Source organism: Artibeus jamaicensis, unplaced genomic scaffold, assembly GCF_021234435.1.
Source record: "Artibeus jamaicensis isolate MK-2021 breed Jamaican fruit bat unplaced genomic scaffold, CSHL_Jam_final scaffold_847, whole genome shotgun sequence".
Taxonomy (NCBI): domain Eukaryota; kingdom Metazoa; phylum Chordata; class Mammalia; order Chiroptera; family Phyllostomidae; genus Artibeus; species Artibeus jamaicensis.
In genome coordinates, this window is record NW_026522057.1 from 29,025,567 (window position 1) to 29,050,465 (window position 24,899).

Sequence of the window (24,899 nt, forward strand, 5' to 3'; positions counted from 1 at the left end):
CCTCAGGCCTGCCCTCCCCATGCCCGCAGGCACAACCAGCTGCGGTGCAGGCCTCGGACCCCAGGAGGCAGGCCTGCGTGCCCAGCCACAAACCCCAGGGACCCCAGACTCCCCTCTCACCACCTGCACCCCATCGCCGCTCAGCTAGCTCTGCAGAGGTGTAGCCACGATGCTTTCCTTTCCATTCTCTGCTCAAGACATTTGTACGGGGTCCTGCTCCACGAGGCATTCTGGGACTGCTTCAGCAGTGGGGCGGACAGTGGTCCCCGCACTCAGGGGGCGCGCCGAATCTCCTCCGTGGCCTGCCAGGCCTTGCGCCTCACTGCGGACACATTCCACTTTCTCTGTCCCTGTCCCCGCAGGGAGGTGTCACTGCCCTGCTCCAAAGCCCCCAGGGGTTCCATGTCTGGTCTCCCAGACCCCTGTTCCTGCCACTGTTCCCTCAACGACTGCCATTGTCAAGTCCTGCTGTGCTGCCCCTGTGCTTCGGCCACTGTCCAACGGGCTCGGCCCTCCTTCTGGGTCTTGCCCGAGCAGGGCCCTCTGCCGGGGCTTCTTTCTCAGTTCTGCTCAGGGGCCCCTGTCTTCTCTCCAGCTCCTCTCAAATGTCACCCGCGGGCTCTCCTCCCCCTGAAGGGGCTTCCCCGCTCTGGCTGTGATTCCCCCGCCCTTTCTGGCCCCAGCCCCACCCACAGGCAGAGGTGGGTGGGACCTGCTCATCCTCTGCCAGGTAGGCCCCCCCACATCATCTGTATTTCCAGGTTCTGAACTATGTTTAAATCCCGATTTATTTTTTAATGCGCAAACTCGTGAGAGTCTTCTTGTCTGCGCGTTTTAGTTCTTTCAGACTCTCCTCCGTCTAGAAGGGTGGGAAGGGCACCGTTCCCAGACCAGACCTGCCACCATGGAGTGCTCAGAAGGGCAAGACTCCCCAGCAGGGTTCTAGGTCCTTCTGCCCTCGGCTGCATCTCACGGCCCGTGGACACCCGGCTGGAGTTTGTTCTGAAAGGTCAGAGAGCAGCAGAGGGATGGGACATGAAGACGCATCATGGTAAGAGGGGGGATGGGCGTGCTGGGAGTGGGCTCCGGCCCCTCAGGGTTGACAGGCACTGCAGGTGTGCCCGGCCCTCCGGGAGACCTGGGGTAAAGGAGGACAGAGCAGGGCCTGTCCCTTCACTCACAGGGAAGCTCTTCTCTGCAGACTGATGGCGACAGGCCCCCTTACTTCCTCTTCCCTTCGGGAAACCAGTCCCGGGCTCTCTCAGGCCGTTCCCCTCCTGAGGAGCTCTGAGTGAGACCACGAAATGACGCGGAAGGGGACCCAAGTCACTCTGCCCGAGCTGTCCTGGGAGCCACCCACCAGGTATGGCAGTGCTTTGGGCTCCCTCTATGACTAGAAGTCACAGACAAAGTGACATTTACTGAGTGTCCGTATGTGCCATGGGCTGTCCCTGTGTTTCTAATCAAGTCACCTCCTTTCACCAATCCAGAAAAAGGGAGATGCAAAAACGGCGCCAAGTAGCCCAGAGGGAGAGAGGCGGGTCCCCAGACAGCTAACTCCGCACCGGCCAGGGGCCATGGGTCAAGACCGCGACAAAGGGCCCACAGTGTCTGTTGGATCTTGGTTGCTGGGGAAACTGGCCCCATCACGAATGGTTTGCTGGTTTGTCCATGAATCTGGGGCAGGTTCTGAGGGGGAGAGACGCGTTCTGGCTTTTGGCTTTGAGGTGGAGGATGGATCCCTGCTTGGCAGCCATGGTGGGAAACAACTGTAGCCACATGGGCCTGGAACTCGGGTATGGAGCTGTGCGCACCCCCCCCCCCCCCCACACTTTCCCCTGTCCTATTGGTGTCCTGCCTGGCCAGGAGACAGTCACTTCCGCAAGTGTGGAGTGTTGGCATGAGAGGGAGGATGCAAGCTCAAGGGAGGCAGGCGCCAGGGACTGGGGATACACACAAGCCCCTACTCAATGCCCCGTGTCTGGGGTTAACCACATGGCCATTGGGCAGAGTGCAGCGTGGCCTCCTGGGACCCCATCCCACAGGGCTGTGAGTTCGAAAGCTGGGGGTGCGGGCGCCGGAGCTCACACATGGCGTGCTGGGAGAGCAAGGCCGGCCCTCTGAGCCCTTCAGCAAAGGGGAAGGTACAGCCCTGCCCCCGGCCACCTGGCGGGGAGGTGCTGGCACCTGCCAAGGCCAGGCCTCACGGAAAGCCTTGAGCTACCCCCTGCAGCGACAGATGATCAGGTGGGTGAGGTTCCCACCTGGCCCAGGTGTGCGCTCTCTCAGGGGGCCCCTGCTTCCTGTTTCTCTCCTGCACTGGCTGAGCTGAGTACCACACCTCCTGAGTCACCCCAAAGAATGGGGGGCACACAGTGGGTGGAGAGCTGAGCGTGCTGGGGTTCTTATTCATCAAAAAGGCAGGTTTCCATATTCTTTGGAGCTGGAATTGAACCCGGGCATCCACGGGGGGTAAGAGTTCATGAGGAGGGGTGCCCACCTCAGAGTGTGGGCACAGCAGGAACAGAACCAAGCTTGCCCACGAGCCAGGAGGCAGAATCAGTCTCCCCACCGCTCTGGGCCTCGGTTTCCCCGCCCTGGCCGACCAGCCTACTTCACGGTGTTATTTACAAGACCCGCGTCAAACACGGTCAGAAGCGCACACCCAGCACGGGCAGAGCCCCTTCTCCCCTCCATCCCGCCAGCGTCCAGGCCCCGACACCTCTTTGACATCTCGGAACCATAGTAGCCTCCCTCTGGGGGCCTGTCAGGCCAGGCGGAGGGGGCGTCACCAGAATTCTTTGTGTTCAGCAGCACCTCCCGTTCCCAACAGCTCCCCCAGTGATGTGAATGCACGCCCCCCCCCCCCCCCCGGCATTGGTTTCCTCCATGCATGTCAGCAGCACCTCCAAAGTGGGCTTCCCAAAGGATGGCCGACATCTGTACATCCATGGGAGCTGGCTCTGCTCCCCACCCCCTAAGAGAAGTGACTTGGGCTCCAACTGGTAGGAAGGGAGGGGTCTAGGCTGGTCCTGCCCCCACCTCTGGGCATCAGTTGAGTCCTTTGAGGGGGCATGGCCAAGACCCTTGCAGCGTCATGGAGCAATAGGCCCAGCTGCTGCTGGGAAGGGGGATGGAGGGAGGTGAGGTGCCCCTGGCCCTAGACACCCTCAGAGACCATCCTCCCTGAATATGCCTGCAGCTGACCCTGTTCTGCCCCATTATTCAGGGACCCCAGAAAACTGCCCTGGGTGCTGGGACCTCTGGTGACGTGAAGGTCACTGAGATTTAGTCAAGGACTAAAGACACACTTCTTCCTGTCGGACTCTCCACCAATGAAAACGGTCCCTGGGGCTCTCAGAGCAGGAGAGGCCTTCCCTCACCCCCAGCCTGCTGCCTGGTTGCCACGGCCCAGCCCCGACAAACAACGCAAGTCTAGAGGGGCCCCTCCCGGAAACTGCTAAATCAAGACTCACTTCCTCCTGCATCATTTGGGGTTTAGAAGATCCGTGAAAAATTAAAGGAAAGAGAGAAATCCCCATGGTACAGAGCCTCTTGAGATGCCCCACCCAGAGCTATCTGCCCCCTGCCCCGCAGCGCCCACAGCTGTCACCCTCCTCACCAGGCAAGAAATAGTGTCCCCGCTCGCCGCTCCTCCAGTGTGCAGTCACTGTTGTGCCAACTTCTTCCCACCCAGGCTCCACATCCAAACTCAAAAGGGTTTATGAAACCAGGTTCCACACTTTTCACGCCCCTGTCCCTCTCTGGCCTGGCTCAGTCCCCAGGCGCCAGCAGTGCCCACAGTGTCTGCGCGCTGGTGAGCAGACACAGGCACAGGGGCTGGACCTCGGACTTGTACAGGAAGCCTCCAGCAGGCTGCTTTGGAGGCAGGAATGTGCTGTAGCTCAGACCCCTCAGTGCCACTGAGGCAGGTGAGTGCCCACAATCTCCTCAGAGGTGACCTGGGGGCCAATGCCCTCTGGGCCCCCATCTCCAGCGCACAGAGGCGGAAGCTGAGGGACTGATATGAGCTCTGCAGGTGGGCGAGTTTGCCCAGCAACAATCAGGAGGGCAGATGGGACTCTCCACACGCAGGTCCCCAACCCCGAGACATGGGCCTCAATGTGCTTCCCCAGCAGAGCTGGAGCTTGCTCTTGGCATTGGTAGGGGGCTGGCGTTTTTGAGGGGGAGGAGAAGTTGCGGAGAAAGAAGAAATCCTGAAACAACAGACAGTGGGACAGCTGTGGCCTGAACTTGGTGTTCCTGACCCCCGGATGTGGATGTATTAATTTCCATAAATGCTAATAGCCCATTTCCCCAAGAGCTATTACTTATGTCATCTCCCCCTGGATGTGGTTCAACACGGCAACACATGAAAGGGAGGAAGAGACAGCCCCCACTGGCAGGTCCCTGCTCTCCACCCGGGCAGCTCAGGTCTGTTTCCTAAGGTGGCCCTGGGACTGCAGGATGGAGACCTCTAGCCTTCAGCCCCACAGCCTGGTCCCCATCATGCCAGGAAGCAAAGAAAGTTACCAACCCCAAAAATGCTGAATCACAAAGTGAGGCTAAGCAGGAAAGTGGGGGCTGGGAGGGAGATGGTGGCCAGGGAGGAAGGCAGGAAAGGGTGATAAGGGGCTTCCCACCTGGAGCCTCCCCCCACCTCCAGGATGCTCTAGGCAAAGTGTAGACCCCATAGGAGCCTCTAGGACTAATGCCAGGAGCAGTGCTGGGGTGCGCCTGGGTGGGAGGGTGAGAAGGTGGGCAGGTACACAGCTTCTGCCACTGCGGCATGCAGCGGTGCAGGCGCTGTGTCTCTGTGTCCTTCGGGACCAACAGTAGGTAGTAAGGAGGTGGCAAAAGAACCTGGAGATATGTAAGAAGCACAGGGAGGGAGGAGGTGGAGGGTGCAGGAAGGGAGTGCCAAGGTCCTGGGGACTGGGGCAAGTGGAGAGAGCGCCCACGGGAGAGACTGAAGCAGAATGGGTGGGAGGATGGGAATAGGGACCAAGAGGGGACAGCAGGGTGAGCCTTCAGGGGCAAAAATGTTGAAGGGATAGGAAGGACTGGCACCTCGAGCGCTCCGATGGGGCTGCGCAGAGGCGGGGAGATGGGATGGGGATGGAGGATGGGGGCAGGGAGGGGGAGGCCGCGGGAAGCAGAAGGGGTTGAGATAGGCAGAGGGGACATCAAAACGAGGGGAGGGATGAAGTTTGGGGCAGGGGTCGGAGACGGAGCTGGCAGATAGGGTAGGCGAGGGAGGACGGCATGGGGGAAGGGATATGACAGGGAAGAGAGATGATGGAGAAAGAGGTGAGCCAGCCTGCTGGAGAGGAGGTGAGGACGGAGGCGGGCGCGGGGACGCGCTGGGGAAGAGGAGATGGAGAATCACCGCGGGCCTCGCGGGTGCCCGCCGCTGCTCTCTGGGTGCATGACCGTGGATAGCGCGGCCCGCCGGGGTCTCCCCCTGCACTCACCTGGGGGCGCCAGCTCCGGATCCCGTGCACCGCTCCGGATCTTCCTTCCCGCCCTGCCCGTGCGACTTTAGCGCCCCCGAATCCCGCTCTCCCCGCCAGGTTCCGCCTGCAGCATCTTCACCTCGTGGGACACCCGGGGGCCACGCCTTTTACAGCTTATGATTGGCTATAATTCACGCCAGTCACATTTCCATTGGCTGAAGGATCGCTGGGCATGCAAATTAGAGTGGGCCCGCCGCGGCGCCGATTGGCTGGTGCTGACAAGAGAGGGGCAGCACGACTTGGGCTCTGATTGGCCGACGGCGTTGACGCGGGGCGGGTTCTTAGCCAGAGCGCGCGGAGCGTCGCACTGCAAGGCTTCTCTCTGTGTGGCAGCGGCCCGGCGTCCTTTCGCCGTTCCTTGGTCTGCAAGGCTGCGGCCCCGGTACGCAGCGGCCGGCCGTGGGGGGCTCTGGGTCCACAGTGGGTCCCGCTTTCGAGTAAGCGCGGGCGCGGGCGCTGCCGGCTGGTCTCCTAGGTAACGCGGCCCGCGGCGGGCGGAACCATGTTGGCTAGCGCTGCAGGGAAGCCTGGACACCGCCACGGACCTCGGGGGCCGCGTTGTGGGCCGCGTTGTAGGGCTGGGGGTTATGAGGATGCTCCGCACGTCTCTCCGTGGATATTCGGTGCCTGCGGCCACGGTGGCCATGCGGGACGCAGGGCTGTGCGCGCGAGAGTTGCATCTCACTCCCCTCGCTTGACATTGGTTCATTCTGGGTCGCAGGGGCCTGGGCGTCTGGAGCTCCTTTGGGTTGAACCTCCGTCCTCTGCCCCTTGACCCGGAGTCCCTCTATAGCCCCCCAGCTGAAGGCGAGCGCGGTACTCACAGCCTGGGTTTTGCCGAGACCGGCGTTGGTCTTCCCGGATTCGGCGTCCCCAGCGGCCTTCTCCTGCCCGAGCCCTGTGGGGGACCCCTACCGGGTGCCTGCCCTCGGCTGGGTGTCCATCCCTTGTGGGTGCCCATCCCCTGTGGTTGTCTGTGCCCTGTGGCTGTCTGTTCTTTGTGGGTACCGCCGCCCATGGAGATCTCCAGACCCCCTGGCCCTCTCAGGAGGCTCCCGGCCCCGACCAGCAGGCACCCTGCCTTCACCCTGCTATCCACCAGCTGACCTCCTGACTGGCTCGGAGCTCACCACCCGGCCCCTTCCTGTGGCGTGAATGCTTGCTCTCCTGCCTGCTCGTCCTTCAGACTCAAAGGCCCCGCCTATGCGCATCTCTGTCACGCCTGTCTCCACAGACAGCTGTGTGCACAGACCAGCCCACCTTCCTGGTTGCAGTGTGCTGTTTTGGTTGAAGTACGTGAAGGAAGTTAAGTCTCACGCTTGTGCTTGCACAGTTAGAAAAGGTGGATTAGAGATGATTGTCTATCGCCCATGGGGGTTCTAACCCAGGTTTCCGTCAGGGCTCACTGCACCTCCACCCCTCTCTGTCATTTCTGTAGGTTCCTGCTAATTTGTATTGTCTTCCTCCCTCCAGGTGCACACCAGGGGGGCAGAGGGCTTGTCTGCTGTGGTCAGCACTGTATCTCCAGGGCCTGGAACCTGGTAGGTATGCAAAGAGTATTTCCTGAACAAAGGAATTCTAGGCAGTGCTTAATTAGTTCTCCACTTACTCTCCCTAAAAGTTCTCCAGAGCTTTTGGGTCTCAGTTATTCAATATCTCACAAGTTCATTTCCCCACAAGGAAGCTTCCCTGGGCCTGGACAGCTCCTCATGGCTCCTGTCCTTCCCTTGTCCTGGACTTGGGCCCAGCTCACCTCTTCAGCTCCTGGGCTCCCTCCTCTTTCCCTCCTCCCTGCTTCCAGCCATTAGAAAGCAGGCTGGGTGTCATTCCTGTGCTGCTCACTCGTCCCTTGTTTCCCTTTCCCACTGGATCTTTAGCTTCTTGAAGTCAGGGCCTTGGTCGGTCTTCTTCACCACGTGTGAGCTAGAGCAGAACAGGTGAGCTGGACAGAACAGGTGTAGGCATAGGTCTGCAGGGGCAGAGGCCTCACGGTGACTTCACAGCCCCTCCTTGTGCAGGTGGGAAGGCAGAGAGGCAGCGAGGATCCGCCTGTTGCCTGGCCAGTGCTCTCACTCCACCCACTCTGGCCTTTGTCCCTTTGCCTCTCCTGGCCGCTGGGGGACACCAGGGGGCTGGCGTGGTTAGAGTGGCTTTGCGGTCAATCACTGCTGGTGGTGTGACTTTGGAGGGGCTGTTAGACCTGTGAGCCCCCCTCCCCTCACCGGAGGTGGGGAGGATAAGGGTGCTTCTCGTACAGCGATGCTGGAATAAGTACGGAAGTGTGTGTGAGTGCCTGGCACCTCCCCGGGCTCTATAAAAGCTGGCACGTCTTCTTTGTGTCCCCCTGGCCCATTGTACCTCTTTCTCAGAAAAGCACGGAACCGAACCCTCCTGCTTTCTCAGAATTGTTCATCTGGCCCCAAAGGCTGCCCTCCGCAGCCTGCACTGGACATGCCTCCACGGCAGAGCGTGAGGGTTTCCCAATCATTAACCGGGTTTTCACTGGTGCTGACCTCACGGAGCGCAGTCCTGTGGGACAGCAGTGACTGTGCAGTGTGATGACCCCTGCGGCAGGATCCCACATCGGGGGCACTGCTCGGGGATGGGGCCCTCACCCCGAGGAGGGAACATTTGATCCGACTCCTAAAGGACAACCAGGAATCACGCAGGGCTGTGTGTGCACGCGCGTGTGTGCGTGTCTGTGCCTGTGCCTGCCTGTCGGTGGAGAGTGTGAGAGGGTGTGACGTTCGAGAGGGACTGAAGCAGGACAGGGTGGAGGGGGAGCGAGGGAGGTCCAGGTGGCAGCTCTTCTGTGGGGTTGGGAAGAAGGGAAGGGTCTGGGTGTTACAGCCCCTGCAGGAGGCTGTGTCTCCGGTGTCACCTCTCCCTCCGTAGCCCGTAGCCAAACAGACTGTTGCTGCTCACCTTCCCCTGCCCAGCTCAGTGTTTTGATTGGATAGCTGTTCCTTCTTCCCAGTACGTGTCCTCCTGGTGCAGCCAGGGGCCACCCCGTGTGCCCCTCGTAAGGACAGACTAGGCTGCGAGAGTTCTTCAGCGACACCCCCTGGCCCAGTGTGGCACTGGGCCCCACAGTTGCTCAGAGAAGGGGAAGGAGGTCTGGTCTGGGACTTGGGCAGGTGAGCCATCTACAAGAGGCGCAGCCCTGTGCTGGGGACCCGCGGGGAAGGCAGGTCTGCGCGGCTCTTCCGGGGTTCCCACGGTGCGCGCCCACCAGTTCTGTGAGGCTGCGAGGACTTTTCGGTTCAGCTGCCCCTGAGTCTGTTAGAACACTAGTTTTGAATGTATAAATGTTCTAGTTTTATAAGAAAAGTCAACAAGAAACAGTGTTTCTCTGAAAAGCAGATATGCTTGGGAGTCAGCTTTATGGAAACTTCCATTTGCTTTTGTGAATATTTCCCGAGTTCTGATGGTGAGCCGGGCACCAAGGGTGCAGGAGAGTAGCTCCCTCTGTGAGCAGCTGGCCCGTGAGCAGATGAGCACAGGGCAGGTGGCCGGGGAAGCGCAGGGGCCTTATGGGCTTAGGGCTGGACCCTGGGGCCTCCCAGAGCCCTTCTGGGCAGGTGACTCTCCCGCCAGCTCTTGGCTGGCAGTCGGGCCTCTTCTGCTTACAGGTCGTGGGCATCTATATGAGTTCTGTGGCTTCTGTAACAAATTACCACAAAGCAGTTTGCTTAAAGCAACACAGACTTATACAGTTCTGGAGGCCAGAAGTCGGAAATCCTTCTCTCTGGGCTGCTGTCAAGGAGTGAGCGGGGCTGGTCCCTTCTCAGGGCTGGGTGGGGCGGGGCGTTTCCTTTTCCAGCTGCTAGAGGCCCTGGCACCCCTTGGCTCATGGCCCCTTCCTCCTCCTTCACATTTCCCCCTACTTGCATCATTGCTCTGAGCCCTCCTGCCTCTCCTGAATGGCCCCTTCTGGCGGTCTGAGGCGCACCCGGCTAGCCCAGGCTGATCCCCCCCACCCCAGGGTTTTTAACGGGAATCACATCTGCAAGTGGCAGAAATGCAGGGCTGAGTCTGGCACCTGCCAGTGAACTTTTCATCCCCTGTTACATTCACGCCTTTCGGTCTGTCTCGCATTTTGGGTGGACCTTTTCCTCCTGCGGGAGTTTCTGTCATAATGCTTGTGCACTTGGAAAATACAGGTACTGAGCTATGCAGATCTCCCAAATACTGGCACATTTAATCGTACAATTTCAAAAGATCACTTCTGCTGCCGGCACTACCCGTCATCACATCGGAGAGGCCTGCGAGCAGCAGGACGCTGCCAGGCTCACCGCGGGGGGCGGGCACTTCCCCCACTGGAATTGTTGCCCGCAACCTGGTTTTGATTCCAAGTCTTCCCTGAAGTGACAGGCTCATTTTGTTCACGCCGGAGAGGTGCCTGCCAAGTACGAGTCTGAATAAGCATGTTTTGTTTCTCAGCCGTCCTTCCTCGCAGAAGCCGCGTGGCTGTGCGAACCAGGCAGGGAGTTCGGCTCGCAGCCTACACCTCGCAGTGGGCTGAGCTGGCTGGAGGGACCTCTGCCTTCATGTCCCGGCAGGTTTTTTTAATTTGTATTTCCCATTTCATCGCAGAAGAGTAAGACTACGTATCCTCAGGATCAAGTGAAATTTGTACTTGTCACTTGCCCCAAGGACGCCCTTAAGTGAAGCTGATGGTTCTTTGCTTGGGGTGGTGAGGAACAGGATGGCCAGCAAGTTTCGCGTGGATATTCTGAATATAGCTTTGACCTTGCGGAACCCTTGACTAGCCTGGGGAACCTTGAGGGTTTGGGGACCACATTTACAGAAGTGCTGGCTTAGGAGACCAGCTTGTTGCCTTTCGTCCTTGCTTGTCACTTAGTGTGCAGAATTCGGCCATTTGTCAAAGCCAAGATTCTGACATTCCGTGTCAGCCAAGCGGACTCTGGAGAGGGTTTAGACCCCTGTTTGGTTGGGAGGTAGATGGTAGCCCAGGTGAGCCAGGTCTCCTGGGAGCCTGTACCGCTTGGAACCTGTCCCCAGCTGGCTTCGGCAGCAAGAGGCATTTCCTGTAGCTGAGCTGTCCTGGGTGACTGGGTCCCCTTGACCCCTGGGCCCTCCTGCCCTTGCTCTGGTTTCTGCTCGGCCTGCTTTTCACGTGTCTGAAGTTGGGAGCTTCCACGCTGGCCACTGGCAGTGTCAGGCCAATGAGCGCTGTGCTCCTGGGGATGCAGGGGGGAGCAGCTCACCCTCAGCCCACCCGCAGATGCTCCAAGACTCACACCTCATTGGCTCCGACCGGGCCCTGCTCCCCAGTCCTGTCTAAGACAGTCCTCGTCCCCAGACCCGACGCCCTTGTGCGGTGCTCCACCCCACAGCTGTACGAAGCAGCCCTGTGTGTGTTGGGTTGGTCCCTAAACCTGTCACTGAGGCTGGGTAGTTGTGCTCTGCTAGGCTCACTAGCGAGAAGGACCGGTTTCCCCGGGGAAGGCGGCGTGGGTGCAGGTCTGCCCCACCGGGGTGTGGGGGGTGGGATCGCCGGGTGTGGGTTTCGGGGATGCTGGGTGCTCTGGGATTCAGTGGGAGGCGGGAGACTTTCTGAATTGCCCCGGCACTGTGGCCTTTATGACTTTTTTGTTTATTAGGACACCAGTGGTGCAGGTGATCCTCGAGGCCCCAGTGACACCCAGACCGGCGGAATGCGTGACTGGCAGGAGACTTTTGACCAAAATGTGCTGGTCCCGCCCCACCCGCAGAGACTGCGCCAGCCCTTAAGGGAATCGACCGCGTTTCAGTGTGTCCTGAAGTGGCTCGACGGGCCGCTCGTTAAGCAGGTGAGGAAACATGCTGTTCGCGGCGCTCCGCCGCTGTTCTGCGGTGCGAGGCGATTGATCCCACTTGTTTATCTGAGTCCCGCTACTGCGCCCATTACCCTGGGCCTTGGCAATGTTGGGAGGAGAAGCGGCCCATCAGCAGAGAGAACACATGATTCAGCACCTCGGTCAGCACTTCTGACGCCAGGTGGTCTCTTTCTGCCACAGTGGAGCAATTTTAAAACTCAGGTAATCGGATTTCCTGAGCCTTTTATGAGCCGGGTTGTTGGCAAGAGCCGCCCTGAGCACAGCACAGCTCGGCCTGACTCCGGCCCTGCGGGGAACGTGGGGCCGTGCCCGGGCTTGGGCCTGCCTCGGCCTTCTGTCCAACTCGGGCCCCGGCTCGGGGCTCCGCATCCATCTGTGCCTTCAGCCACAGGGAACCTGCACAGGACCCCACAGGTGTGATGGTCCTGGTGAGGCTGTGAGGATGCACAGGAAGGGTCCAGGCCTGCCCGTGGGACATGTAGCTGCCTAGAGGGTTTGGCTGGGCAAGTCCGTCCTGTTTTAACACCAGTGGAGCGACTCTCTTGGCCCTCAGAGTCGTCGGAGTGCTGAGTCTGTGGGGAACACGCCGTCATTGAACCACTCACATCCTGCGCAATGCAGCTGCAGACCCGGGCTGCGCCCTCGCTGTGCGCAGGCGGCTGCGTCAGGGCCTGTGGCTGCTCCTGCTGTTATGGCCTCGCTTCTCAGCTCCTGCTGGGTGCTCAGGAAGCCTTCATTTGGTCATACGTGATTAAAAAATCCCATCCAAAACAGCTTAAGCTAGCAGTAATTGATTAACTCACACATCAGATAAACCCATTGTCATAAGCTTCAGGTGTGGCTTGATCCAGGACCTCATGTGATGTCACCTGGACTTCTCCTTTGGGTCCACATGGTGTCAGATGCCTCTGTGTCTACAGCCCTAGCCTCTTGTGTCTGCTTGGCCCTGGGTGAATCCTAAGCCCGTGTTTGTTCCCAGGAACTTCTGTGTCCTGAGAGGCAGCTCCTGGGAAGGAAATTGATCCCTGAACACGGGCAGAGGCTGCATGGCTTGTTTTACCAGCATGGACCCCATCACTTGCAGGGCGGCACATGATGTTGAAAAGCCTTCAGCGCAGATCCTTTCTGTCTTTTAGGGAGTGCTGGAGGTGCTGTCAGAGGTGGGGTGCCATCTTCGCGTGTCTCTCTTCGATGTCACCTACCGACACTTCTTCGGCAGGACGTGGAAGACCACAGGGAGGCCCGTGGAGCCGCTCTCCAGGCAGCCGAGCAGGATCGTCTTTAATGAGGTGGGTGGACAGCAGGTGTGCGGGGCCTTGACCTGGGGACGCGAATAGCGCATCGCAGACCCTGCGGTGCCACTGAGCCTCAGAGCGAGCATCACGTCGCGGGTCTCGGGGTGGACACGCGTTTCCGAACAAGATCTTGTGGGGGGCCCCGTGCCCTAAACAGGTGCGTGTGCACCGCTCTGGTTGCAGCCGTGTGTGTGTGTGGAGGGCACGTGGGGTCGTGTCACCTTCAAGGAACCTCGGAGTGCTTGGAACAAAGTTAGGAAATTCTTGATCTCATTTGATTACCTGTTTTTTCTCTGGTGTCCCTTCCTCCTCCTCCTTCCCTTTCTTTCTTTTTGCCTTATTGGAGCAATTTAAAAACCCAGGTAATCGGATTTCCTGGTTATTTCTTAGCTGGGTTGTTGGCAGGAGGGGGCCTTGTGCACAGTTCAGCCTGGCCTGCCTTTGGCCTGTGGCGGGAACTGCTGGGCCGAGCCCTGGGCAGCCCGGCTGAAGCCCTGGGCTAGGACGTACCGCAGCCTCCTGCCCACTCGGGCCCGACTCTGGGCTCCGTGCCCACCTGTGTCTTCAGCTGGCAGGGGCCCTTTCTTTGAGGATGAGGAGACTGAGACTTGGGAGTCAAGGGAGCTGCTCAGGTGGCTGGTGGCAGAGCCTGGCCTTGGACCCGCGCCCTCTGCCTTCAGACCGGGTGGTCGCGTGGACACCGCTGGCAGTGTGACTCGGCACACGTGGCCCTGCGTCTGGCCGCCCCGCAGGTGGGTGTTCTCTGTCCTTGTTCAGCCACCCCCACCCGCAGCCTTTACTCTGGGTCTGCTGTATGCAGACCACCGTGCAGTGGTGGGGTGCACGTGGTCTGTGGGGACGACACTCAAAAGCAGGTGGCAGAGGACGGCGGGTTGGGACCAGTTCCTGGAAGGAGACCGTGCGCTGGTGCCCTGGAGGGAGGCCTGCTCAGGAAGCTGATGCGGAAGGGCCCCTCTGTGGAGCCGACCTGAGGCAGGGCCTCCAGGAGAGGAAGGGGCCGCAGGTGTGCATGGGGGAGCCCAGGGGTGAGGTGGGCTTCCCAACGCAGTGGGTCTGTGGCACTGGGAGGGCCGTGCCGTATCGATTTGATCTCTTGTGTACACGGTGAAGCCCATGGAAACCTGCTATTGTGACACTTAGTGACTAATGAAGGTGGCAGTGACCCTACCCGTCCTTGGAGATGTCACTGTGCTTAACCCCAGCCTGAGGTGCCCCTTTTCTGCTGGGGAGTGTCCTGGCCCAGTTGTGACGTCTCAGGGGCTGGCCAGGGACGGGCTGTGTGGCAGGCAGGTTGGTGCTGACAGATGCCCTAGCGTAGCAGGCAGGAGGCGGAGGCAATGCCCAGAGGGCCGGAGCATGAAGTAAGGCCATGGTCAAGTGCATGTCCAGGGGACTGCAAGGGTGTCTGATATGAAGGCTGTCTAATAGCTTGTGCAAATGCCTCTTTTTTTGAAAAAATATTTTATTTATTTATCTTTAGAGGGGAAAAGAAAGAGAAGGCGAGAAATATCAATGTATGGTTGCCTCTCATGCGTCCCCTGCTGGGAACTGGCCTGCAACCCAGGCTTGTGCCCTGACTGGTAATCAAACCACGATCCTTTGGATCGCAGGCCCGCGCTCAATCCACTGAGCTACACCAGCCAGGGCTAAATGCCCCTCTCATGTCTCCACGCCCGCTGTGCCCGAGAGGGAGGTTCGTGCTGTGAATCTCCCGTGCGACCGTGGGCAGCTCTCTAGCGCTGTCTCAGCACAGGAAGAAGTCGCCCACGCTCGCTTGGGACAGGAAACGGTTCGTCGGCAGTGGCCATGGCCCAGATGTCACTGGTAACCTGGCCTGGGCTCAGCCTCTGTTGCCTCGGAGGGGCCTCCTGGGGCCGGAGTTGGGGTGTCTACTTCTCATGTGCACCGTGAGTTCCAAGGAAGCCTGGCGCCGAGACAGCTCCTTAGTGGCCAAGGAAGGTGCTGGTGACGTCGCCATCCTCTCCTGGAGAGTCCCACAGGCCAGGCCTTGGCTCACAGCACACTTATGTCATTTTGTCTCCCGCACCCTCCCCTGGAGGTCGGTGTTATGTCCCTCCTTAAAGAGAAACCCAACAGCATGGGTCATGAAGCCATGTGTGCATGCGAGCAGGTGGACCTGGTGGCCTCTGTACAGCCTGTGCAGTGACTGCGGGATTGTCCTGTGGCCTCCTGACCCCGTGTGTCCATGTGGCAGAGCGCTCCAGTGTCTCGGGACAGGACTGTGCTCTGAGATCCACGCAGGGAGGCTTTGCAGTGGCTGCAGTTCTGAGATGAGTCCCCTGTGTCCTCCCCTCAGTCCTGGGGTTGCTGAGGTGGAGGGTGCAGCCAGGTACGTGTGGGGCGAGCAGAGAAAGGCTCGGAGGCAGCTGCTCCCGGCTGCTGTGCCCTCAGCGACCAGCAGAGGCTGCTGATGCGCCAGGAATGAGCCCGGCCTGCTGAGCAGCTTGTGCCCCCAGCCCTTCCTCTCCTCTCCTTGACATTCAGAGTAGCGAAAACCAGGTTTTGTTCAAGTTTACGTAGTTCCAGGGAAGTCTCCTTTGCCGCGTGTGCATACACACATGTGTATGCGTGCATTTACACGGTGGGGGGGTGTCCCTGATGGCGCCGATAGGTGGGGGTGGGGTGCTGCTTACTGGGCTGCATCTGGGGGTGCTCTGTCTGCCCCTCTATGGAGATAGAGGGGGTTTGGAACTCTGGTGGAGATCCGTTTCTGCTATCACGGGTCGCCTGTGTATTTCTGGCTTTACCAACCAGCCTGGGGCGGTCTGATGGGAGGTTGCCATTGCCGGTCACAAGGGGCCATGCTGGGATGCCATGTGCCCGTCTGGCTAATCGTGGGTTAACCAACCATCCTGCGGTGCGCTGGGTTTTACCGAGTTGTCGGTGTATTGAAGAGATGCAGCCCTGGGAGAAAGCCGCTCTTTCATTACTTTGAAAAGAGAAATCTTGCCTTGACCCTGAGCTGGGAGCTTCTCCGTGATGAGTTCTGGGCATGGCTCAACTCTGGAGCCCAGCCAGCTGCCCGGGCCCCTCTCAGTTCAGAGCCGACTCGGGCTTTCCTGCCCTTCACCCTGTCTAGATGGCTCATAAGTCCTCCAGCCTCTCAGAAAGTGTCTTCTAAAACAATAATCTGGCCCTGGCTTGTGTGGTCAGTGGTTGAGTGCTGGCCTGTGAATCAAAAGGTCCCTTATTCGATTCCCAGTCAGGGCACACCTCAGTGTTGCAGGCCATTTCCCCAGTAGGGGGCGTGTGAGAGGCAATCACTCATTGATGTTGCTCTCCCTCTCTCCCTCCCTTCCCATCTCTAAAAAATAAATAAATAAAAATCTTTGCAAAATAATCTGGGAAGCCAGAGTCTGTGCAGTTTCTACATTTTCTTTCTGAGACAGATATAATTCTCCCTTAAATTCTTTCCCTAACTCACCACACTCAGGCTTGTGGTGACAGGCTCATTTTTCCTGCTTCATTTTTCGAGGGCGACTGGGTGGGAATCCTCGCGGCTCTCTGCAGGCAGGCGAGACCTGGACCAGAGGTCCTCCCTCCCCGAGCCCACCGCAGCCCGGGGCTGCTCAGGTACCAGGCAACCCCGCTGCCCTCTGCAGACACAGGTGATTGGTTGCTTACACTACCCACAACCCCTGCCAAGAGACCCCAACTCCAGTGTCCTTCCTTGTCAATGAGAGCCATGTCATTTCTCCTCAAAAGCAGGGCTGAAGGGAGTGTCAGGTGACTCCACCACACTGCAGGGAGCCTTCCAGCTGCCCGGAGCAGCCCTGCCCTCCCAAGGGCCAGGCTGCCGTCCCCATCCTGTGCTGCCCTCGGCTCAGCCACCGCAAAGGTGGGAGACCGGCTGGTTTCGGGAGCGCGGTCTCCCCGGAGAGAGGGCAGTGTGGCCATTGCACCCCTCTGAGATGGCCTCTTATCTCTCAGGCTCATAGAAAACACTCTCAGGGACTCCAAGCCAGAAAGGGGAGGATAGATGGTTCTAGAAGGAGAAAGGATGGCTGCCTCTCTGTGACGTGTCCAGGTTGGGGCTCCGTCATGTGGGGCGGCAGAGGCTAGAATCTGCCCGTTCGTGTTGGCCGTGCCCGTACCGGCGTGCTGGGGAGGCCTTCTGGCGGGATCGGCTTGCTTACTTCTCTGAGCCGGCCAGGGACTTGTTCCTGTGGCCAGAGTGTGGCTGGTGCTGGCCTTGGCCGTGGAACGTGTTCTGAGATGGACATGGGCTGAGGTCTGCTCTGTCACTCTTCCTGGAGTGTCAGGCCGTGACGCTAACCCCTAATCGGCTCCTCCGTTCAGGGGTGATGGCCGTGTGTGTTCCTGGGGGCACGTGGGTATTGGACACTCTGCTGTCCCCGTGCAGGCTCCCAGAAAGCCTTTGCTCAGCGAGGACTGGTGGTGTCGGCGGAGGGCTGAGGTCCACTGGGGCGCTGGCCATGCAGGGTGGAGGAGGTGGCGAGTGGCTATTTCAGCCCAGGCTGCAGTCCCACCGTCACTCTAGACCAGGCTCCTCGCACCCTGGGGTCACGTGTGTTTTGGGCCTGGTGGCTCTCTAGGTGGGGCTGTCTGCATGGCTGTGCTGCTCGGCGTGGACGAGGGTGAGCCCCACCCGGAGGAGTGGGTGCTTCCAGTTTCGGACAAGGGACTTTGTGTCTCCCAGGGGTGAGTTTTGCTCCGCCAGCCTCCGTTTCAGGGCTGTGTGGCGGGAGCCCTGTGATCCATAAGAGCGGTGCGTGGAAGCTGAGCTGCAGGTGAAAGCGGCAGCAAGTGCTGTGAACTCCCCGTCTTCCCGGAGACGCTCTGTTCCAGGCTCACGGAAGACACACTTCCCGAGGCCGCAGCTCAGTGCCGGCTCCTCTCCTCCCGGCCCTCTTGCCCACCTTGTCTTCTGCGGGGACTGGGGAGCGGCGTGTCACCGGGGTGGCTTGGGCAGTGCAGCCACAGGGGTGCCATCACAGGCCCGGGTTCAGTCCTGGCGCAGGCATGGGAGATGGCAGCCTGGCCCCGAGGCAGAGTGGCGTCTGTGTGTTTGAAGATGAGGACAGCAGACATGAACATTTTAGTGATTTATTAACCCATGTACCCCCCTGGGGCAACACCCCCTTGTTAAGGGGCCTGCTCTTGGGGAATGTGATGGGCTCGACTCAAAGTTCTGATCCTGTCCTGTCGGCTGACGGGTAGGATTTGCCACTCCAGGCATGCGGCGTGACGTTAATGAACTGCCCCCAGGCTGAAGGGCTTGTTTGCAGGTCTTGCCCTGCTGAGCGCTGTTCGGGTTTAAGCCGAACCCCCGTGCGTGCTGTGAGGCGGCCAGGGCACCTGGGTGCCAGCGAGTCTCCTGAGGACACTCCGGTGGGCGGTCAGGAGGATGGGGGTGGGGGGGTCAGAGTGTGTCTTCATCACCAGGCCCCTTTCCCCTCCCCGGAGCCTCCGAGTGGTGGGTCCTGAACAGGTTTGCATTTCGTATCTCCATAACCTAGCCTCTGCCTTTGACCTTGGGCCTCCTCGGGGCTGGGTCCCATTTCCTGAGATCCTTAGGGATTCTTTCACAGGGTACTGTTTCTGGCCTGGAGGGTCAGAAAGTGATGTTTGGGAAAGAGCGCCTGTCCTGACTGATCAGGGTGACCTGTGACCTCGAGTCGTCTTTCCACGTGCCGCGCTTCCGGTGGCCGCTGTCCCACCTGGAGCGTCCCTGGACGCTGTCCTGCTTCTCCTGTCTCAGGGTAATTGCTTCCGGGGGTGGGTGGGAGGGAGAGACAAGAGCCACGAATGGCACTTGGAACACGCCAGAGAAGCTGTCCTTGCCTGCAGGCAGAGCACCTTCACGGTGACCTCTAACTGTGGGATCGTGGTGGCTTCGCTTCACGGTTTAAAACGCCCGTCTCTCTGTGGCAAGGAGCAATGGGCAGCAGCGTCCATAAACGTAACACGCACAGGTACAAGCGTGCAAGGGGAGCAAATGTCACACTCCACTGTCCAGTGAGGCTTTAAAACCAGTTCTCGAAGCTTGGAAACAGAAACATAATTCTCTCTTGGTCCAACCACCTGTCAGCTATAAGTGGTCATTATTTCATCATTTTGCAATAAAAGATAATAGAATAACGATTTATACCTCATGGCTGATGTTTTAATGCGTCTTTCTGTTATCCTGGGCTGACAGTCTGTGATTACAGCGAACGTTCCCTGGGTGTCACCATGCTAATGGCTCGTTAACAGGGCATTATTCCATGTTTAAATCACCCGCAGCGCCCGCCTGGGCCCGCCTCACCTCTTTCTGCCCCATGGGGGCGGCGGTCTCCGTGCACCACGGGTGAGCCCAGCTCGCACTCCGGTGCCGGTGCCGGGAAACACTGAGTCCAGGGCCAGGGCCGAGCTCCTGCGACTCGAGTTCCCTGCTGACTCACAGCCTCCGTCCCTGTCTTCTGTGTCTGTTGATTTTAAGTGAAATCAACTGCGGCGGGTTTCATGCAGTAGGAAGAAAACAGCAGCAGGTGGAGGAGTTTCCCTCCCGACGGAGCCGAGGCAGCGGGTTGGCCCGTCCCGTGTCCTCGCTCCTCGCTCCTCGCTGTGCCCCCGAGAGCTGGGGCTGGAGGCCGCCCTCCGTTCGTGTGGCCGGATGGAAAGGTCCTGGTGGGCGCCCTTCAGAGGCTGTTTGAATACGGCCTCTGCTTGGTGTAGATTCGAAACAATCTGCTAAGAAAATGATCTCAAGGCAGTTTTTGTCATACAAAGACGTTAGTTGGTCTCTGAACTGGGGGCAGTCACATAGCACTTCAAGAAATCCACGGATCCCGCTTAAACGAGGTTGGTTCAGATGCAGTTCCATGATAGTTCCACACAGAATAGGGCTCGGAGCCGACACCGGTGGGTCCTGACTGTGGTGTGTACGGCGAGTGTTTCACCGGCTGGCTCAGCAGATGCGTCTGCGGGGACTCGTTCTGTCTTCCCCTGACATCTCTGGGATCCTGCCAGGGGTGCGGTGCCTCCCCCCTTCCCCTCTCTTCTCCGCAGGGCCTGGCACCCGTTGGCACCTTTCGAGGACGGAAGGTTCCCAGAGCAGAAGCCAGCAGTCTGATGGCCTGGGTGCTGGGCCCTCGGGGTGAGGGGCTGTGACTCTGCGGGCACCACTTTTGGTGCCTGCTGTCTTCCCTGGTGGTGCTCTGCCTGGCCGTGTGGGGTGTCTCCGTGGCCATGGCCAGGAGCACAGCGTCCCTCTCTGTGTCCCGCGCTGCGGGTGGTGGCGTCTGGTGTCTCACCTGGCTTCCGATTTCTGTTTTGCAGCCCCTGTACTTTCACACGCCCTTGAACCACCCGAACATCGTGGCGGTGGTGGAGGTGGTTGCCGGAGGCAGGAGACGGGACGGGACCCCCCAGGCTCTGTCCTGCGGGTTCGGAATTCTTCGGATCTTCAGCAACAAGCCGGAGTCCCCGTCGTCTGCGCCCCAGGACAAACGGTGCCCGCCTCCGCCCCCGTCTGCGCGCTTTCCCGGGGTTTCCTGTGCTGGCCGAGCTGCCGGTCGTCGGCTGCGGTGGGAAGCCCTGCCCTCGTTGGCCTCTGCTGAGTGTCCGTGACGGTGCCCCGGGGGTGTTGCTGCCTCACAGCCATCTCAGCACAGTTGGGGTCGCATTGTCACTCTGGACCGGGCCCTCCCAGCTTGGCACCCTGACGTTTTGGGCTGGAGAGGGTCGGCTGCGGGGGCTGTCCTACGAGTGTAGGATGACCAGCGGTGCTCTTGGCCTCCACCCACTGGATACTGGTAGTGTCTTCCCACGGTGACAGCCAAATGGGTCTGCAGGCATGACCGGATGTCCCCCGGGGGACAGAAGCACCCCGGGCGGAGAACCACTGCTCCGGAGAGACAGCTGTGGACACAGCTCCGCCCCTGTCTTTCCTGGGATGGTCCCGTCATCACAGCGTTCCCTGGTGTTGCTCGGGTCTCGGGGGCGCCCGGGCAGTGCTGGGCGTGCTGGGGGTGTGGGGTGCGGGGCTGGTGCTTCCCCAGGGTCTGTGTTCTGCAGGGCCGTGGTCCAGCAGGCTGGGAAAGCTCTCAGTGGTGTGGGGGTTGGGGCCCCTCCCACACTCTCCTTCTGAGATGAGCAGCTGGCGTTCGAGGGAGACTGAAGCCAGAGGCCCCGCTGACACGGCCCCGGCCTTGCTTTGCAGGTTGAGACTGTACCACGGCAGCCCCAGAGCCCTGCTGCACCCCCTGCTGCAGGACCCCATAGAACGTAAGAGACTGGCCGCTGCGAGGCTTCCCCGAGCGCTGCCCCCTCCAGTTCTGTCCTTGAGCTTCCTCAGTGGACTCCGTTGGGCGGCACGTGCCATGGGCTCAGCATTTTGACATATTGGAAGGATGGCCTGTGGGAGGGCGTTGCTTTGTGAGGGTGGCCACAGGCTAGACGGGGCCTCGTGGGAGTTGCCTGGTGGGAGGGCTGGTGGCCTCCAGGGTAACAGCTTTGCCCCCCAGATGGTAGTTACTGTCCAGCACGGCCACCGGCTGTCACCAGAGCCCGCTGACTGTGAAGTCCATCGGTTGTCTCCAACACACAAGGCCCTTGCTGCACTTGACCGAAGAGCCACCTGTAGGGACATCGCCACAGTGTGGCAGCTGGGCTCCTGTCTCCCAGGGGCGGTGCCAGCCAGGAGGGACGTGCAGGTCCCTGGCCACAGCCACAGGGAGGGTGGGCGTGAGGGGCAGCCTGCGGACATGGGGGCAGACCTCCAGTCACGTCAGAGGCCGCGAGAGGCCTGGGCTGACTGTGCTGGGGGGTGGATGGCTACGTGGTTGCAGGCGGGTCAGTGTAGGAGCCGGACTTCCGCTCTCGGACATGTTGCCTGGACTCCGGACAGGAGTTCTGTTTGTCATGGAGTCCGTGTGAAAGTCAAACCAGCCCCATCGCCTCCACTTCCCACTGAATTTTGAAACAGGCAGAAACTTAATTTTATTGATGAAAATTGGCTTTTAGGTTATTTCCCAGTTGAATTTAATTGTTACTTGGCCCGCGTTTCCTGCCTCAGGGTCGCCCTGGAATCAGGACTTTAGGCGGTGCACACTCCACGCTGGTGTCGCTCCCGTGGTTTTGGGAGCTGTTGGAATGTCTGCGGGGGCTGTGACCGGGGACCAGTCACGGGGAGGACCAGCCACGGGCTGTGAGCGTACCGCCTTGGTTGTCATGTTCTCGAACGTGTGGTACACTCCCATGGTTCGGAGTTCAGAAAGCACAGGGAAGTGTAGAGAGGGTCAGAGGGAGGTCGCTCCTTCGCCTGCATCCAGGTGACCTCTCTGAGTTCTGTGGGTCCTTTCGGGGTCTTTTGACACCAGCAAGCACGTCCCCGGTCTTATCTTCGCTCTCCTTTGACTTGCGGCGCTGGCCTCGTTTTCCCCCCATAATGATTTGTCTCCAAGAATGCGTCATGTCAAGGCGTAGAAAGCCCCTCACTCCTTTCACGGCTGTGCGGCATTGGTGGGATGGCCGTGCAGGATGGACTTGGTGCCCACGGGGGACACCGGGGCCACTAGAGAAGAGAGAGGGCTGACGCCACACTGCCCTTCCCAGGGGTGTGGGTGTGTCTCCAAGGTAACCTTCCGCCCATAGGGTGGCTGAGTCCCAGGCAGGGCTGAACGTTTGCAATTCTGTGATGCTTCTTTCGTGTGCCCTCCACAGAGGTCGTCAGAAAGTACCTTATGGTGTATTTAACATTTTAAAGTAAGCAGAGCCCATGTTTGGAATGGTTAGGTAATAACAATACAGTTTTCATTAATTTCTTTTTCTGATGAATGCAGTGGGTGGGTCACCTTTAGCTCTTTTCTTAAGAGTCACATAGCATGTTTCAGGACATGGTGAGGCCCCTGTCAGTGGAGGAAATCAAGCCCAAGTACAGTCAACCACTTAGTGGGAATGTCTGTGGTCCCTCTCAACCCCAAGGCCCTGTGATTCCGGGGTGAGCCCCTCCCTGCGCCGCAGGTCCTGCTAATGGAACTGTTCCCTCTTTCCCCCCGGCACGCTGGGTCTACACTCCTCTGGTCCTCGCTTCCTCCTCCTGCTTTTCCCAGTGCGTTATCAGAACCTTTCTTGGGGTTCGGACCTGTTCTCCGTATGTTATGAAGATTGATTGGCTGAGCCTCAGCCCTCACCCCAGAAGAACCGGATGTCCTTGTGGACGGACGGGGCTCTGTCTTGGAGGCCCTGCCCCCAGGGCCTGGCCTTGTCCTGGGGGGGCTCCATGGACACCAGTGCTGAGGCTACAGGGGAGGCCCCGGCTGAGTGAAGCCTGGGAAGGGCCTCCTGCTCTGGGGAAGGTGTGAGCCAGAGATGGTTTGTTCCGTTGCATTAAAAACAAGCATCTCTTTCTTGCAGTTTTACCAGAGAAAGTTATTAGAGAGTCCCACCCCCCCATTTTTTTGCTGAACCAACAGACTGACCCCTCTGTCTCCCTAGAAACATACATTTCCTGTGTGTGGCATCTACTCATGTCTAAGGTTCTCAGTTTGTAGGTGATTTGACCGATGTGCCTTTGGTTTCAGCTGTCACAGCCGTGTTTTCTCCCCCAGAAAACAAGCACATGACCGTGATTGAGAACTGCAGCCTGCAGTGCACCCTGAGGCCGCACCCGGCCCTGGAGCCCGCCTTCCACCTCCTGCCCGAGAACCTCCTGGTATCTGGTCTGCAGCACATACCTGGCCTCCTTCCAGCTCACGGGGACACGGGTAAGGGCTGCTTTGTTCTCCCCACTTGTTAGTTCATGGGGTCTGTTGGGCAGGCAAGTACCAGTGGGGTGTGGTTAGCCCCTCTCAGCAAGCAGCCCGGCGGGGGAGGAGGAGCAGGAGGAGGAGGAGCAGCAGGAGGAGGAGGAGCAGGAGGAGGAGGAGGAGCAGCAGGAGGAGGAGGAGCAGGAGGAGGAGGGGGAGCAGGAGGAGGAGGGGGAGCAGGAGGAAGAGGGGGAGCAGGAGGAGGGGGAGCAGCAGGAGGAGGGGGAGCAGCAGGAGGAGGGGGAGCAGGAGGAGGAGGGGGAGCAGGAGGAGGAGGAGCAGCAGGAGGAGGAGGAGCAGGAGGAGGAGGGGGAGCAGCAGGAGGAGGGGGAGGAGGCGGCAGTGCCATCACTGTCTGTAGTTCCTTCCTGAACAGTCTCACATCCCTCTCGTCGCCTCTGTCACCTTTCCTCAGGAAGTGCTCCTGTGAGAAAAGCAGCCATGTGTTTATTACTATGGGCAGGAAAACCACTGTTGCCACATGTCACCTTCCTAGACCTCCACATCAGTGGCTCGACTATTATTTTTTAATTGTGATAAATAGACAAAACATAAAAGGTACCATTTTTTGAGTGAAGAGCTCAGTGGCATGAAGTGCATTCACACTGTTGTACGACCACCCCGCCATCTTCTTCAGAACGTTCTGTCTTCCCAAACCGGAACCCTGTCCCCACTGAACGCTCATGCCCCAGCCCTCCCCGCCCCCGACTCCCTCTGTCCTCCCTCCGTCTCTCTGAATGAGACTGCTCCGGTCACTTTGTATGGGTGGGATCCTGCAGTATTTGTCCCTTCTGAGAGAGAGGAGGGCCTCAAGTTCTGGGAGGTGGAGCCTCGGGGGCGTCTGCTGGGGCCGAGTGAGAGGCCGTGAAACCTGCGGCTCTGAGACCTGGGCTGTGGCCGGCGCCCTGGCCGGGGCTCCTCGGTCAGTAACGTGCACCAAGGTGAGGGTGCTGGGCACACGTGTCCTGAGTCAGCCTGCGTCAGCCTCTTGTGTGGGGCTGGGCCTGAGCCGCAGCGTCTCTGTGGCTTGCCAGTGGGTGTCAGTAGAACTGCAGATAAACTTTAAAACACCAAAACTCAGCCCAGTGCCGCTTCTAGGTCATTAATGGAAAGAGCAGACCAGACGCCCACATGGCCTGAGTTTGGTTCTTAGTCTCTCGTGTGAGACTCTGGAGTCCCGGGGCCACGCTACAGAGAGGTGCTTTGATCGGAAGCGTGATTCCAGCTCTTTATCTGTAAAGCTCCCGTTTTCAGGAGAGACCTGAGCCCTGTAGCCCCACTGGTGTGGCGTGGCCATGTGCAGAGGCACAGCTGGATGCAGGCCGTGCCTGGGACACGGCAGATGCACAGCGCGGTTTACGTGGTGGTTTGGAATGAATGGAAGTGGAGCCTGAATGCGCTCTGGTGGGCGAGGGGTGGGGGAGCCCAACTTGCCCCGGCAGGGGCTGCACT

At 59.5% G+C, this 24,899-nt stretch overlaps 2 protein-coding genes across 8 annotated transcripts in view; one reads left to right on the top strand and one right to left on the bottom strand.

Moving 5' to 3' along the window:
* The window catches only part of KCNAB2 (potassium voltage-gated channel subfamily A regulatory beta subunit 2), a 61,522-nt gene extending 55,927 nt beyond the window's left edge, over positions 1-5,595 (bottom strand). The window contains exon 1 of one of the 2 annotated variants that reach the window (XM_053660590.1): positions 5,475-5,595. The gene's annotated coding sequence lies outside the window, so the exon portion shown is untranslated. The remainder of the gene's footprint in view (positions 1-5,474) is intronic. The other variant, XM_053660587.1, reaches the window with a different exon arrangement.
* A 717-nt stretch (positions 5,596-6,312) lies between these two features.
* NPHP4 (nephrocystin 4) overlaps positions 6,313-24,899 on the top strand; it is a 78,448-nt gene continuing 59,861 nt past the window's right edge. For all 6 annotated transcript variants that reach the window (XR_008390714.1, XM_053660639.1, XM_053660641.1 and 3 more), the window contains exons 1-7: positions 6,313-6,808; positions 6,990-7,057; positions 11,144-11,332; positions 12,496-12,648; positions 19,978-20,150; positions 20,861-20,925; positions 23,250-23,405. Coding sequence is in view for 5 of the 6 variants with exons in the window: in XM_053660639.1 (XP_053516614.1) it covers positions 11,198-11,332; positions 12,496-12,648; positions 19,978-20,150; positions 20,861-20,925; positions 23,250-23,405 (682 nt within the window). In the remaining variant the exon portion in view is untranslated. The remainder of the gene's footprint in view (positions 6,809-6,989; positions 7,058-11,143; positions 11,333-12,495; positions 12,649-19,977; positions 20,151-20,860; positions 20,926-23,249; positions 23,406-24,899) is intronic.